We start from the raw sequence: 14,826 nt of genomic DNA, 5'->3' as shown, positions 1-14,826 counted from the left end.
GGGTCCGGTGTAGTTATCAGTCCCTGGGGCCTTGACTCTAATGTTAAATTGTAAATGGTTTTAGGCATTTAGACTTGATTGTCTTTTTAATGATACAAACAGCAGAAGCTTTTATGCCATGTCGCCTCTATCAGGCTTTAGTAGTGGATGTAATCACTACACTAGAAAAACGCTTACACAAATGCACACACAAAAATGCACAAACACACACACACACACACACACACTATTTCACTCTTTCTCTCCCCTCTCACTAAGTTCATTTGAAAGGGGGTTTATTGGCATGCGGAAACATCTGTTAACATTTCCAAAGCAAGAAGAAATAGGAAAACAATTATACAAATAATAATTACAAAAAAGGGACATAAACAGTCTGTAAAGATTACACGCACAAAAGGTCGAAATGGATGGATGCATTTGAAATGTTATCTATCTCTCTGTCTCGCTCCCTCTCTGTCTGCCAGTGTGGGCTCTTTTAACACAGGCTCTGTTCTCTACGGCATCATCCTTCACCTAGCAACTGTTGAAGGGAGGAGGCTGAGTTCAGCCATCCAGAAAATAAAGCGTTATTGAGGATGAAATGGGATTTTTAATTGGCTGGAGTCGCGGTGCAGTGTTAAACTTAAAGAGGAGTCCTGCAGTTTCCTACAATGACGCTCCGTCCTATGTCAGGGACTATTGATTTCGCTCTTTAGCCTGAACAGAATGTCCTCCGATTATTGAGCCCTCTTAGCAGGGTGATGTACCCATTTATCCCCTGATGTCTGAGGGCCAGAACCATCGCCACCCCCATAAACAGATAGAAAGGGCCGTTTTGAGACCTCCCTCGCCTCCACGCATGAAGCGGAAAACAAGTGAGGAGCTTGTGAAAGTCGTCGATTTCTTCTTCGTTGTGTTCAGAGTAGCTTAGAAAAACAATTTGCTCTTTAAAAACATCAGCTACAGATTAAATTACATTTGATGGTGGTGGCGTTAGATACAGACCCATGTGGCTAAACACACATGTAGCGCGACATATGTACACAAAAACAGTGGTTAGAGGAGTGTGACCTTTGACCCCCCCCCCCCCCCCCCCCCCCCGTCTCTGAACCCTTTCTATAGGTCTGATCCGCTCCAGGGTGCGTGGGGCGAACGCAGCCAAGGCCGGCGTCCTGACCTTCCTGGACAGCCACTGTGAGGTCAATAAGGACTGGCTGCCCCCACTGCTGCAGAGGATCAAGGAGGTACAGTAAAGAGACAGGCAGTGACAGGTCCTACATCGCTCTGCTCCTGATGCGTTTACGTGTCTCCAGACCAATCCTCTATACCTGTTGGAATGAATGTTTCCTGAACACAATGAAGCAACTTGCAGGAGAAAAAAAGATAGCCAACTGAATTCCAATGTGTGTTTCTGCCCTTTTAAAATATTTCCATATTTGCAGAAGACTTAAACATTTCTTTTTTGTAAACTTAAGTGAACATGACCTTCCTCCCTACTCTTCTCCAAATAGTCTCCTTTTGACAATGTTCCAGGAATAAATGGTGTTTTTTAACTGTCTCAGGCTGCCTCACCCTCCTCTGAGCAGCACTCAGAGTTCTAAGTGTGGCTGATGATAGAGTGGAGTTTACCTTCTGCTGTTCCTCTACCCCTAATTGGAAATAAGTGCAGCACTCTCTCTGCTTACACCACCAGCAACCGTCCTCTCTCATCCCTCCATCTCCCCCAGGCTAAGACAGAGGGTTGACTGTTGTGTCTCTCTCTCTCTCTCTCTCTCTCTCTCTCTCTCTGTATGTCATACTATCACAAAAAGCTCTCATGGACATAAATCACAGCTTCTAAACATAGATGTGTTTCCATTCAAAAATCAAATTATATTTGTCATGTGCTTTTTGAACAGCAGGTGCTGACCAACAGTCAGACACTTTTCCAAAAATATTAACTTTATGTAAGTATGATATTCATAGTTCTTCAATAAAAAAAGTTGTAAATTCCCTATTTATGTACCAATGGAGCATTCAAATCCATGGTGCAACTCCTTCAGCAAAAACTACTTTCCCACTTTCCTTCTAATAAAGCATGCAAAATCCCAGAATATAAAGTATGCACCAAGAGTTCTCGGGCTTTCAGTGCATGAAGTAATACTGTTACATCCATGAAATATGAATATGATGGTATTAAATGTTATTTACGAAAATGTCAACAAAGTCTTATAAATAAGTAATCAATAAAAAAAAGGATATGAATAATTGCAACATGGCTATTTACAAGGAGTACCAGGTTTTCAGATAAAGTAGTTATTTCATCTACTTCATGCCAAAACCACTACTGGTGTGTCCAGCTAAATAGCTATTCTTTCATGTAATTTAAACATGTATCTGGATATCGAAACAAACTGTTACTATTCTAAACGTATAGTTATTTCACATGCCCCTATGGACAATGGCTAATACCTGGGGGCTTACATATGATATTAAATGATACACTAATCTTAATTAATGTCTGACTTAAAAGTGCTGTCTGGATCTTAATTCCCTGGGGCCTCATTTATGAAAGCTGTGTGTGCTCAAAAACTACTTTAAAACGTATATGCACCACTCATCCTGTGTTCATAGACCAGATACATTTACTGTTGGTAAAGGCAATGCATAGCAGCGTGTCTTAATACTGTTGTTTTATTCAGCATGCTTTCATTATGTAGAACATTTCTTAAACATAACTGGTTAATTCCCACTATTATGGGCCTGTAACAGATATTACCATGAATCCATCAGTCATTCAGCCAACCATGATCTAAGAACTAGATGGCAGTATGCCTGTTTGATAAAGGAAAGGCCACATTATTGTTGAGCCTGTGTTCTAAGATAAGGATTTTATTGGGGCCCCCAATGGCTACCGTCAAAACCAGCTGTTACTCATCCTGGGTTGAATCACAAGATCATATCCTGTTTAATCTAAGTTTATTTCAAAGAAGGAAAGAAAATAAACAATCATCTCTTGATACAATTTTAAGCAACATTTAGAATTTAAGACAGAAGTGTTTGGGATCCTTTAGTCGCAAACTGGTTGAATTGACCGTCAGTGTTACAAAATGCATCCGGTGTAATTAATTAACACCAAAAGATTAAAACCGTCCGCCCACACCGCTACAGAAAATAGATTAATTTAACCATCGCTTTTCTTCCAAAAATGGGGCTGGGCCGAATTCAATTATTAGTCTTTCCAGTCACACAGCCGTTATAGACGGTTAGGTCACCATGTTTTCCATGCAGTGTTTTAATGCTCGCTCACGTCCGCAGAAATAAAGTATGGCTCTGCTCAAAATAATCATGTGTTGCGACAGTTTCATAAATTCCTGTAATTTGGTGCACGTGAAAATCGCAGGATGTCCACGTGAGCCTGGCTTCAGTGGCAAATGTAGCCACGGTGGATAAATGAGGAACCAGGTGTGTTGTCGATGGCAACAACGTGTTGGCCCTGGAAGGCATATACGTTTTGTAATATATGTGCTAATACAGGAAGCTCTTGTCTACAAAAAATCAATACATAAGTCATCCATCACTGTCCACATATATACATATCTACTTCTAAATGTATTACTTATTGATTTGTGTAAATGCGGGCACAAAGATGCATGCATAATGTTCAAGACACACCACATCCCTGTAAAGGGCCATTCCTCTCAGAGCTGCGTACTACCTGAGAAACAAATAACATTTCAAATGGTTACGAGGGATTGAATACTCTATACTAATTTCACCAAGCAGTCATGGGTTATCCCCTTGACTGAATGCCATCACCTTAAATGAACATGATCAATTTAACTGAACGCTATCACCTTGATTGACCTCCATCACCTTGACTGACCGCCAACACCTTGACTGAATGCCAACACCTTGACTGAACGCCAACACCTTGACTGAACATCATCACCTTGACTGAACATCATCACCTTGACTGAACGCCATCACCTTGACTGAACGCCAACACTTTGACTGAACATCATCACCTTGACTGACCGCCATCACCTTGAATGAACATCATCACCTTGACTGAACGCCATCACCTTGATTGACCTCCATCACCTTGACTGACCGCCATCACCTTGAATGAACATGATCAACTTAACTGAACTCTATCACCTTGATTGACCTCCATCACCTTGATTGACCTTCATCACCTTGACTGACCACCATCACCTTGACTGACCGCCATCACCTTGACTGAACATCATCACCTTGACTGAACATCATCACCTTGACTGAACGCCATCACCTTGACTGAACGCCAACACTTTGACTGAACATCATCACCTTGACTGAACGCCAACACCTTGACTGAACGCCAACACCTTGACTGAACGCCAACACCTTGACTGACCTCCATCACCTTGACTGAACGCCAACACCTTGACTGAACGCCATCACCTTCACTGAATATCATCAACTTGACTGAACGCCATCACCTTGACTGAACATCATCAACTTGACTGACCGCCATCACCTTGAATGAACATCATCACCTTGACTGAACGCCATCACCTTGATTGACCTCCATCACCTTGACTGACCGCCATCACCTTGAATGAACATGATCAACTTAACTGAACTCTATCACCTTGATTGACCTCCATCACCTTGACTGACCACCATCACCTTGACTGACCGCCATCACCTTGACTGACCGCCATCACCTTGACTGAACGCCAACACCTTGACTGAACGCCAACACCTTGACTGAACATCATCAACTTGACTGACCTCCATCACCTTGACTGACCACCATCATCTTCACTGAATATCATCAACTTGACTGAATGCCATCACCTTGACTGACCGCCATCACCTTGACTGAGCTCTGTAGGAACCAGGCTCATCAAATGTCAGATGATGCATTCTTTCCGCCAAGGATGTTGCCTATCATCGCGTTTGTGTGTGTGTGTGTGTGTGTGTGTGTGTGTGACTGTCGCAGGCTTTGACTGAGGCTGTGTTTGAGACTGCGTTTGTTATTTCAGGCTGTTATGTGTCTGTGCCTTTCTGTGTGGGTGAGAAGAATATTTTGAGACCTGACTTTCACACTGTGCCTGTTAGCCTCCTCTTCACTCTGATCTAATCAAAGACAGTGATTGATGAACCTTCCTTTAGCTGGGCGACCAAGGAGAACAGAGAATGTCCCCGAGCCACTTTCCAGTTAGCCTAACAGCGATGAGTCAGCACAGCCAACTAGATGTAGCACGTTTCCTCAAGCTGGTGGTTTTCCCAAGCTGCTTCCTTGACCTCAGGTCTACATAGTCTATGACTACTGAACGGCCTCTGGAGCATTGACTAATACAGCCAAATAACTGTGTGGCCTACTGTAAGAACATAATTTATGTTTAATGAGTGCCTTGTAGCACATCAATGCCCCCCATTAAACTCATACCTTTTTCATCAACTTCAGCCTCAGAATGGTAAATAATGAACACCAAAATGAAATGCCATCGGCTCTCTCTGTATGTTTGGAACATGGTCTCTGACTCCGGCCTGTCTCCTGCCTCCATAGGACCCGACCTGTGTGGTGAGCCCAGTGATCGACATCATCAACATGGATACGTTTGCCTACGTAGCAGCCTCCTCTGACCTCCGTGGAGGTGTGAAGCTGGAGGGACATGGCCTCCTCATCACTGCCTCCACCCACCCTCCCCTTTTCTCGACCGCCTCCCTCCCTCTTCCTGCCTCCCTCTCTTCCTCCGACCGGGCTGCTTTTCTACCTCCACCTTAACATCTGCCTCTCTCCACCGCCGCCCTCCCTCTGACTTCCTTCGCCTCTCTCAGTCTCCACCCTATACCCTCTCATTCCATCCCTCACCCCATCCCTCACCCCATCCCTCACCCCATCCCTCACCCCAACCCTCACCCCAACCCTCACCCCATCCCTCACCCCAACCCTCACCCCATCCCTCACCCCAACCCTCACCCCATCCCTCACCCCATCCCTCACCCCAACCCTCACCCCAACCCTCACCCCAACCCTCACCCCATCCCATTCCCCGTCCCTCCCGAGGGCTACCAATTCACCATTATTTGGCTAGGAGGACCCACACACACACACGCGGTGAGATTATCGGCTCCAGTGAGTGGTCCTGGAGAACTGGATTCAGGGAATCAATGTGGATAATAGTGCATGGCCTCCTCAGATTGGACTTTTTAATTATTGACGTGGCCATATTTCACAACATGAAACAGATGCAGCGTTAATAGATCCCCATCGATCTACTGAGACCAGACTCTGCCCGTCTGCAGACCGCTGTGCTAGCACTCCTGGGTCTACCAGACCAGACCCTCTCTTACACACCCACACACACACCCACACACACACTGTGAGACATAGACGCACGCACAAGCCTATTCTCACGAGCACGCCCATAATAAGACCTGCATAAAGGCCGACACATGATTTGCTTCTAAAGTTAAAATGCATTTTCTTCTAATGCATATATGAAGACATCAAGGACACTGCGTCTGTCAGGAACGAGCCGCACTGGCTGGGCTAATAACAAGCTCATGTGAAAACTCCTGACGAAGTTAATTCCCATGCTTCAGGCCAGACCAGGGAAATTGGCCAATGGGCTGGGCCCATAATCATTAGAGTAATTAGATAGGACAGGTTAGCGAGAGTGGTAAGGCTGTAATTAATGACAGTGTTATGAGGAAGGGAGAGATGGATAGAAGGAGAGAAGGAGGGAGAGAAGGAGATGCTCCTGTAGATGACCAGAGGTTGCTATAGTGTTTTCTAATAGACAGCCCCGTCTGTCCATCGTCCCACTCTCTCCATCATCATGTCCCTATTAGCCACTGTTGGTCACTTTCACACTGTCCCGCCCTGGTCTTCCCTGATCCGTCTCTCTTCACTTTTAAATATAGACTATGGGTGAAAGCGAAAAAGTCGCATAAGTAAAACTGGATAACCGATCAATGCACCAACATATCGCATCATTTAATTCTCGAACACAGCTAGTATATCAATAAGAAATGTAGTTACACTAGACCTGTTTCTTACCAACCCTTACAGCTTCTTTTCCAATGACATGTACAAATAGTGGAGGTGTTATTGTGAGGAGCAGTCAGTTATATGCCCTGCCCTGGTTACAATAACAGTATCTGGCAACGAAGAGTAGCTTAGCAATGTCATTCACAAACCACGAAAGGCACACCCGTGTCTGTTCTCACATTCTGTTTTTCCTGCCCCAAGTGAGCCTTCAAGTACGTTCTTTGTTCGCCTGTACTGCACCTCTGCTTCTCAATCTTCATTCTGACCTGAAGAACTCTCTTGCACCTCCTCTGTCGTAACCTCTAACCCTTTCTCCCTCTCTCGCTCCCTCCCACATTCTCAATTCATGTTTTCATCATTTCTCTCTCTCTCGCTGTCTGCCACAGGCTTTGACTGGAGTCTACATTTCAAATGGGAGCAGTTGTCGGCCGAGCAGAAAGCCAGGAGAGCTGACCCCACTGAACCCATTAAGTAAGTGAAGAGACAGATTTGACCTGGTCGAAGAGGAGGTATATAAGGAGAGATCTAGGAGAGGGACAGAGAGAAGGGATTGAGGAGGAGGGATAAGGAGAGCGGAGAAGAAGAGAGGAAGAGAGCTAGAGAAGGGAGGAGGGAGAGTAGAGAAGGGGGTCAGCCTGACACCCATCCTTTCCTCCACATGTCCTTTGGCCGACAGCATGCTGCAAGGACAGGAGCTGAGGAACAATGGAATTAATTATCCCAATGTTGCCTTTTACTGTCCTGTGATCTAAACAGTCTGTGAGACAAACTACAAAGCAGCAGCTGGAAGAGGCAGTTAAACCATTGATCTCTGCAGAGATAGCAGCAGCTTGGCTAATGAGGTGGAAGCCCAGAGAAGATCAGGGAGGAGACCGACCCACAGCCAATTAAAGCACCTTTGCATTATTTCAGCCTGAAAAAGTGGATCTCCTTGCCCCAGATGGCTCAAAATCCAGGCCAGATTATTTTCATGCCGGGCTAGAATGATTGATCTCTCTTAAGCATGTCTCTATCTCTCACGTTTGTTCTCTGTTAATTTCCAATTATAATTACTATACATGTACAGATATGAGAGCATTTCTCTCTACCATATCAGCTGCATTTATTCAAATCTCTAGCACATTTCCAGGAAAGAACATCATTTCTATAAAAAGATTTGATACTTTTGTCACTCTGCATAAATGCAAATGTGTGTTTCCATCATGAATATTCAGCACTGCACTGAGGGTTGCCATCTTCCCTCCACTGGAGAAATGAGTAAGATGATGAGCCTCTCCTCTTGGCTCCTGTAGACCTGCTCAAGGCAATCTGGAGGGCCTGTCATGCCAAATATTGTACCTTTGCCAAATAGTGTCTCGTCCTGTGTCATAATGGATTTTGATTAGTTCTAGCGTCCGTTGCTAGGGCGTTGCAAGAACTTGCAAAATTCTGATCAGGCTATGTAAATGATGCCTGAACTTTGCAGTCTCCTTCAAGCCCCCCTTCTGAGACTTTCTGCCTGCATAGGGCAAGTAATGAGCAGAATCACTCATTGCACCAGCCTTCACTGTGGTGTAAGTAACTAAGGATACATTCTTTGAAGTTCTTTGAGCTGCCTGCTCTTTACGGTACTGCCTATGTAAAACTTTATAATGTTGTTTTTTGCTCGATATGTTCCCGTTAGTCCCTTGATACCCAAAAGCATAGTGCTTTTGGAGTGTATTCAGACCCCTTCACTTCTTCTACATTCTGTTGTGTATTTGAAAATGTGCCATACATTTTACACACAATACCCCACTTTGGTCATCCTTCAGATGTGTCTGGAACTTGACTGATGTCCACCTGTGGCAAATGTAATTATTTGGACATGATTTAGAACAGCACACATCTGTCTGTATGAGGTCCTAGACACAGCGCATGTCTAATGAAAACCCAGGCCATGACGTTTAAGGGACCTCTGAGATGTAAGGCAGACTTCAGGGGAAGGTTATTAAAAAACCTGCTAAAGCATTGAGATTTTCCAGTAGCGCAGTGGTCTCCTTTGTTAAATGGAAGAACCACCAAGACACGTCCCAGAGCTGGCCATCCAGTGAAATTAAAATAGCTGGGCAAAAAGGGGCCTTGTTCAGGGAGGTGACCGAGGAGCCAATGGCCAGTCTAACAGAGCTTCAGAGTGACTCTGCAGTGGTGGGAGAACCTGCCAGAAGGGCAACCGATGCTGCAGTACACCATTAATCAGGCCTTTATGCTGGAGTGTCTAGAACAAAGCTACTACTGAGCAAATGGCATATGACACGCCTCCTACGAGGACTCTGAGACCATGAGGGAAAATATTTTCAAACTATTAGGCCAGAAAGCCAAATGCTAGGTCCGGTGAAAACATTGTACCACTCATCTTACTAATACCATCCCTCTAGTGAAGTGTGTTGGTGGGAGCACCTCGACAGAGATGCATTGGCTGGGGCTGGTCAGGAATGAGGAATAGATAGGGATAGATCCTTGAGGAAAACCTGATCCAGAGTGCACAGTAACTCAATACTGGGGTGAAGATTCAACTTTCAGCACAACAACAACCTGAAGAACATAGCCAAGACAACGCTAGAGTGGCTTCAGCACAAGCCCGTGAATGTCCTTGAGTGGCCCAATAACCTGGATGGCACTGAATGCTCGCCATCCAGTCTGACAGGGCTTGAGAGGATGTAACAGGGAAGAACGGGAGAAACTGCCCAAATCAAGGTGTGCCAAGCTGGTCGAAGCATACCCAAGAACACTCAAAGCTGTGATTGCTGGGAAAAGCTCTTCTAAAAATGACTGAATAAAGGGTGTGAATATTTATGCGCATGAGACGTTTCAGTTTTTGTATTCAGTTGACTGGCATACACTTAAAAACGTGTTTTCTTAAGTAAGTTGTAATTTATTGTTTATGTGATGATGATTTTAAACAATATCCATGAAAAACCAGCCCCCCAGCCCAGCACAACAGCACTGCAATCAGGGGTTCAAAATAAAGCTGTGTCCAGAGTCTGTAGGCAGAATCGAAGTCAGCTGCACAACCAGGTAGTCAGGGACAGAGATGCCTCAAAGAGTTGCGGACAGTGAAGGTGACTTTGGCCTGGGTCAAACCTGGAAGTCCTTAGGCATGGTTCAAGGATTCAGGTCCTCCTGAGATTTGAAAGAAGCATTTGCTTCAAATCAACGATAGGCTAGAATTCCCACTGAACCTTGCCCCCTCCAAAACGATTGCAGCGTGAGAATTCGGACAGTCCTCCCAGCTGAACACCCCCCCCCCCAGGCTACACTAATCATAGACTACTGCAGCATAAAAACTAGGATATGACACCGGGTGGGGCCCCGTAGACACTGTGTTTCCCCCAGCCCGGCTTCCCCTCCAGCCCGGCTTCCCCTCCAGCCCGGCTTCCCCCCCAGCCCGGCTCCCCCCCAGCCCGGCTCCCCCTCTAGCCCGGCTCCCCCTCTAGCCCGGCTCTCCACAGCCATGGAAGGTGTCGGTGGGAGAGTTAGGAACGAGGGTCTAATGAGGGTGGTGTGCTGATCACTCAGCCTGGCAGCTGGGTCATATTCCACAGACTGGTGCAGCATCACACACATGTCCTCACACTGACATACAGTGGGGAGAACAAGTATTTGATACACCGCAGGTTTTGCAGGTTTTCCCACTTACAAAGCATGTAGAAGTAGGTACTCTTCAACTGTGAGTGACAAAAATCCAGAAAATCCCTGATGTCCTTACACAGCTCTCTGGTCTTGGCCATTGTGGAGAGGTTGGAGTCTGTTTGATTGTGTGTGGACAGGTGTCTTTTATACAGGTAACGAGTTCAAACAGGTGCAGTTAATACAGGTAATGAGAGGAGAACAGAAGGGCTTCTTAAAGAAAAACTTACAGGTCTGTAAAAGATGGAATTCTTACTGGCTGGTAGGTGATCAAATACTTATGTCATGCAATAAAATGCAAGTTATTTCATTAAAAATCATACAATGTGATTTTCTGGATTTTTGTTTTAGATTCCGTCTCTCACAGTTGAAGTGTACCTATGATATAAATTACAGACCTCTACATGCTTTGTAAGTAGGAAAACCTGCAAAATCGGCAGTGTATCAAATACTTGTTCTCCCCACTGTAGATACAGACACACACACACACACATAAACAGACACAGTCAGACATAGACAAACACAGACAGACATAGACAAACACAGACAGACATAGACAAACACAGTCAGACATAGACAAACACAGACAGACATAGACAAACACAGACAGACATAGACAAACACAGACAGACATAGACAAACACAGACAGACATAGACAAACACAGACAGACATAGACAAACACAGTCAGACATAGACAAACACAGACAGACATAGACAAACACAGTCAGACATAGACAAACACAGACAGACATAGACAAACACATTCAAACATAGACAAACACAGTCAGACATAGACAAACACAGTCAGACATAGACAAACACAGTCAGACATAGACAAACACAGACAGACATAGACAAACACAGTCAGACATAGACAAACACAGTCAGACACACACAGTGTGAGGTTCATGCCTGCAGTATTCGAGAGAAGGGACAATGGAGACTGACTTACTGCTCACTGCCAATCACTGTTCTTCGTTGCATTCACCCAATAATACATGTCATTTAATGAACATGGCAGACTCCGCAGGGCATATTGACTCACCAATGTGTCATTATCCCCCATCTTCCTGCTCTTGCTAGCCTGTTGCTATCCTGTCACTGCACATCATCCTCCAGCCATTCAGTCCCATCGTCATCTGTTATAGCCATGTCATTTGCAGTCATTTCTTTTTTCAATTGTTTGTCATTTTATGGACAGTCTGTCTAGAGTGGGATCTGAATATGGAGGCAGCAGCAAGCAGTAGTTAATGGCAGACAGCAATAACTAGGGCGGCTTTGGTGACGCATTGGGCTCTGGGATTTACAGCATTGTCCAAAGATTGATCATTTCCCCCTGTTTTGCTCCGTTCTGTATTTACAACAGGACTCATTAAGTCTGCCCGGTACTTCTGTTGCAGCTGATCAGATTTACAACACAAGATTTATGTTGCTGCTTGTTTTCTCTCACTGTCTGTTATGTGTTTATGGGGTTTGCAATTTCACTTTTTCAAGGCCAATGCTTGATGTTTTGATTTTAAGCTGATATATTTTTGGTGGAATCAATGAATCATGAGTTTTTGTTAACACTAAAAATACTAGTCATGTCTTGATACAAGACTTAAAATGCAGAAGGAAAACATGCAGCCTTAAGCTGTAGTTTGGAAGCTCACTTGATCTCGCCTAGCCAGGATTGTCTTTTGTCAGATGTCAATGTATCTATTAGGGGATGTCTTTTTAAGGTGTAGCCTCGAGTCACTCTATGTTCTTAATGGCCAGACACAGTGTTATTGCCTTAAGAATCAATACCCATCTTCTGTCATCATTGGTCAAAAACGTAATGTACAGACAAGACGGGGAATGAGAAACAGCTATGAGCGAAAGCAGAGAATACATGTTGCTGACAGCAAAGAACATCATGGTGTGTTTTTTCTAGACCGGAAACAATGCTCCTCATCGTTCAAAAGCGAAGCGGTTAAATTGAAAATGGACTTGACGTTAGCAACATGATGAGGCCTCTGTTTCGCTCCCTTTCCTCTCTCCCGCCTCGGCGCTGAGAGGGTATTGTGTTAGAAAGGCGCCAGTTGGCACACCTTGGAGGGGCCTGGGCGTACCTTTCGCAGCTTTCGCCAGACAAAGAACGGGTATATCCTCTCTCACGTCTCCCTGGCCTCTGCTTGTCAGCCGCCACGCCCAGCCCGCCTCATACACAGCATCGCTCAAATCAATTTACATTGTACTCTGCAGCTCAGTGGGCAGGGCCAACATCAATATAACATCCTCAAAATCCAAGCTAGTTTGAGCTGGAGTGGATTTGGATAGAGAGATGGATTCACAACCATGAATGTGTTTTCTGTTCGTTTCGGGGAGGGAAGCCATCATATGCCATTTAGTCCCAATTCCAAGATGTAATGTTCCCTGAATTCCTTTTCTTGGTCCTACAGGACGCCTATCATCGCCGGAGGGCTGTTTGTGATTGACAAGTCGTGGTTCAACCATCTGGGGAAGTATGACACGGCCATGGACATCTGGGGCGGAGAGAACTTTGGTGAGTGAATCAGCTGACTGGGCTGTAGCTGAAGGATTAGGCTACTGTGTGTGCTTGAGAGCACCTGAACAGCAGCCTGTCAACACTAATAGCCTTCCGCTATAGCTGACACAAGTCCTTCTGTCCGCTCAAGGGCACTGTCGCCTTGACAACTTTTCTTTCTAAAGTGGGACAGTTGATTTATTGCGCCGGACATTTTGGAGGGAAAGTATTCGGCTTGCGGTGGTGATTTTAGCCCCGTTCAAGACCGAAGACATCCTCGTCTTGCAGGTCAATCAATCAAACCGCCTCCATATATTGGACTTAACTATCCAGGAAAATGATGCTGAGGTTCTCGTGGTCGACAGACTGTTTCCCCACTGCGGCTTACGACATGCTGTTTCAGATCAACGAAGAACACAGCGCTGTGAAGGGTACAGTTCGACTGGAATCGCCTGCCCTCCCCCCGTCCTCCCGCTCACTTTCACTTCATAGCTCCACTGCGTTTGTCTTTGCTTCCTCTCTCTTTCAGGCATTCTCTACCAACACACGGACGCCTGCGTTGCGTCCTTCGACTCGTTCGAATGGAAACAACGAGACGGACGTTGGGATACCTTCGAGCAGTTTGCTTGAGGTGGTCCTTTTTAGCGTTGTTGGTGGAGCGCGGTGCTTGCCAAGTCAGGTCAGCATATAGCTGATCTTCAACCACGCCGTACCTGCTGATCTTCAGCCGTTCCACACCTGCTGTGGAGCTGCCAAGACGAGGCCATAACGGGGCGGGGGGGGGGGGGGGTTTGTGCTGCATATTGCGGGGAGTCATGGTCTATGGGTCCTAAATCTACACCCCTGGGAATTGAACATCTCGAGAATTGGGTGGGGACACAAAAAGATCTGAGGCCTTCCACAGCCACCTACAGCTACTATACTAATGGAATTTGCTCCCACTGCGCAGATTGAGTGGAGCATCAGACAAACCAAAAGCAACCAAGTAGACAGTTGCTGCAGTACCTATCCCGGCTGCGACTTGATTTAGAACAGTGGGAGATATCTAACCTTTGTTAAGTTAAAACAAAAATAAAAACATTCTGGAAATGCATATTCTTCTCAAAACACGTGTTCCAATTATTAGCACTCATGCATTTATCACTTTGTGTTCCTTCCCCTTGTCAAGATCTCTTGGGTCTTCTTTAACGTTTGAGGTGAGAGAAGCAAAGCAGGGGACTTAAGATCATTCATTCATGCACAGTCTCTAAAAATCCTTCAGTCTTTGGTCCCAGCTTAGGAACTCTCCTCTTCAGTTCACCCCACATTTAGCAGTTTTTTTGGATCAGTTTTTTGGATCTGGAGAAATGCTTGTAGCCTGATGGAAGATCCAAAACTACTCCAGTTTTAATCTCCTGGCAGAGATAGACAGATTTTGGTCTAAATATCCCCTGGTACTTGACAGAGTCCATAATTCTGTGTATCCTAACATGTTTTTCCAAGTCTTTTGAAAGCATAACAGCTCCACAGCAGACCTATCACATATCCACCAGCATACTTCAAAATGATGAGCAGGATTTTTTCTGCATGACTTTTTAAACCAAACTCAACTCTATTGTTGTTGAAAGTGTTATTTTTGTCTCATCTGACCATAGATACCACTAACAACTAGAGCTCCAATG

General features: G+C 45.1%; 1 protein-coding gene across 1 annotated transcript in view; it reads left to right on the top strand.

Moving 5' to 3' along the window:
- galnt14 (UDP-N-acetyl-alpha-D-galactosamine:polypeptide N-acetylgalactosaminyltransferase 14 (GalNAc-T14)) overlaps positions 1-14,826 on the top strand; it is a 74,742-nt gene that overhangs the window by 44,520 nt on the left and 15,396 nt on the right. The window contains exons 6-9 of the mRNA XM_029114674.2: positions 1,102-1,223; positions 5,519-5,606; positions 7,393-7,477; positions 13,080-13,183. Of these exons, the coding sequence (XP_028970507.1) occupies positions 1,102-1,223; positions 5,519-5,606; positions 7,393-7,477; positions 13,080-13,183 (399 nt within the window). The remainder of the gene's footprint in view (positions 1-1,101; positions 1,224-5,518; positions 5,607-7,392; positions 7,478-13,079; positions 13,184-14,826) is intronic.

This window comes from Esox lucius, chromosome 18 (assembly GCF_011004845.1).
Source record: "Esox lucius isolate fEsoLuc1 chromosome 18, fEsoLuc1.pri, whole genome shotgun sequence".
Taxonomy (NCBI): Eukaryota; Metazoa; Chordata; class Actinopteri; order Esociformes; family Esocidae; genus Esox; species Esox lucius.
Note: the sequence above shows the minus strand (reverse complement) of the source record. Positions and strands in the feature narration are given on the sequence as shown.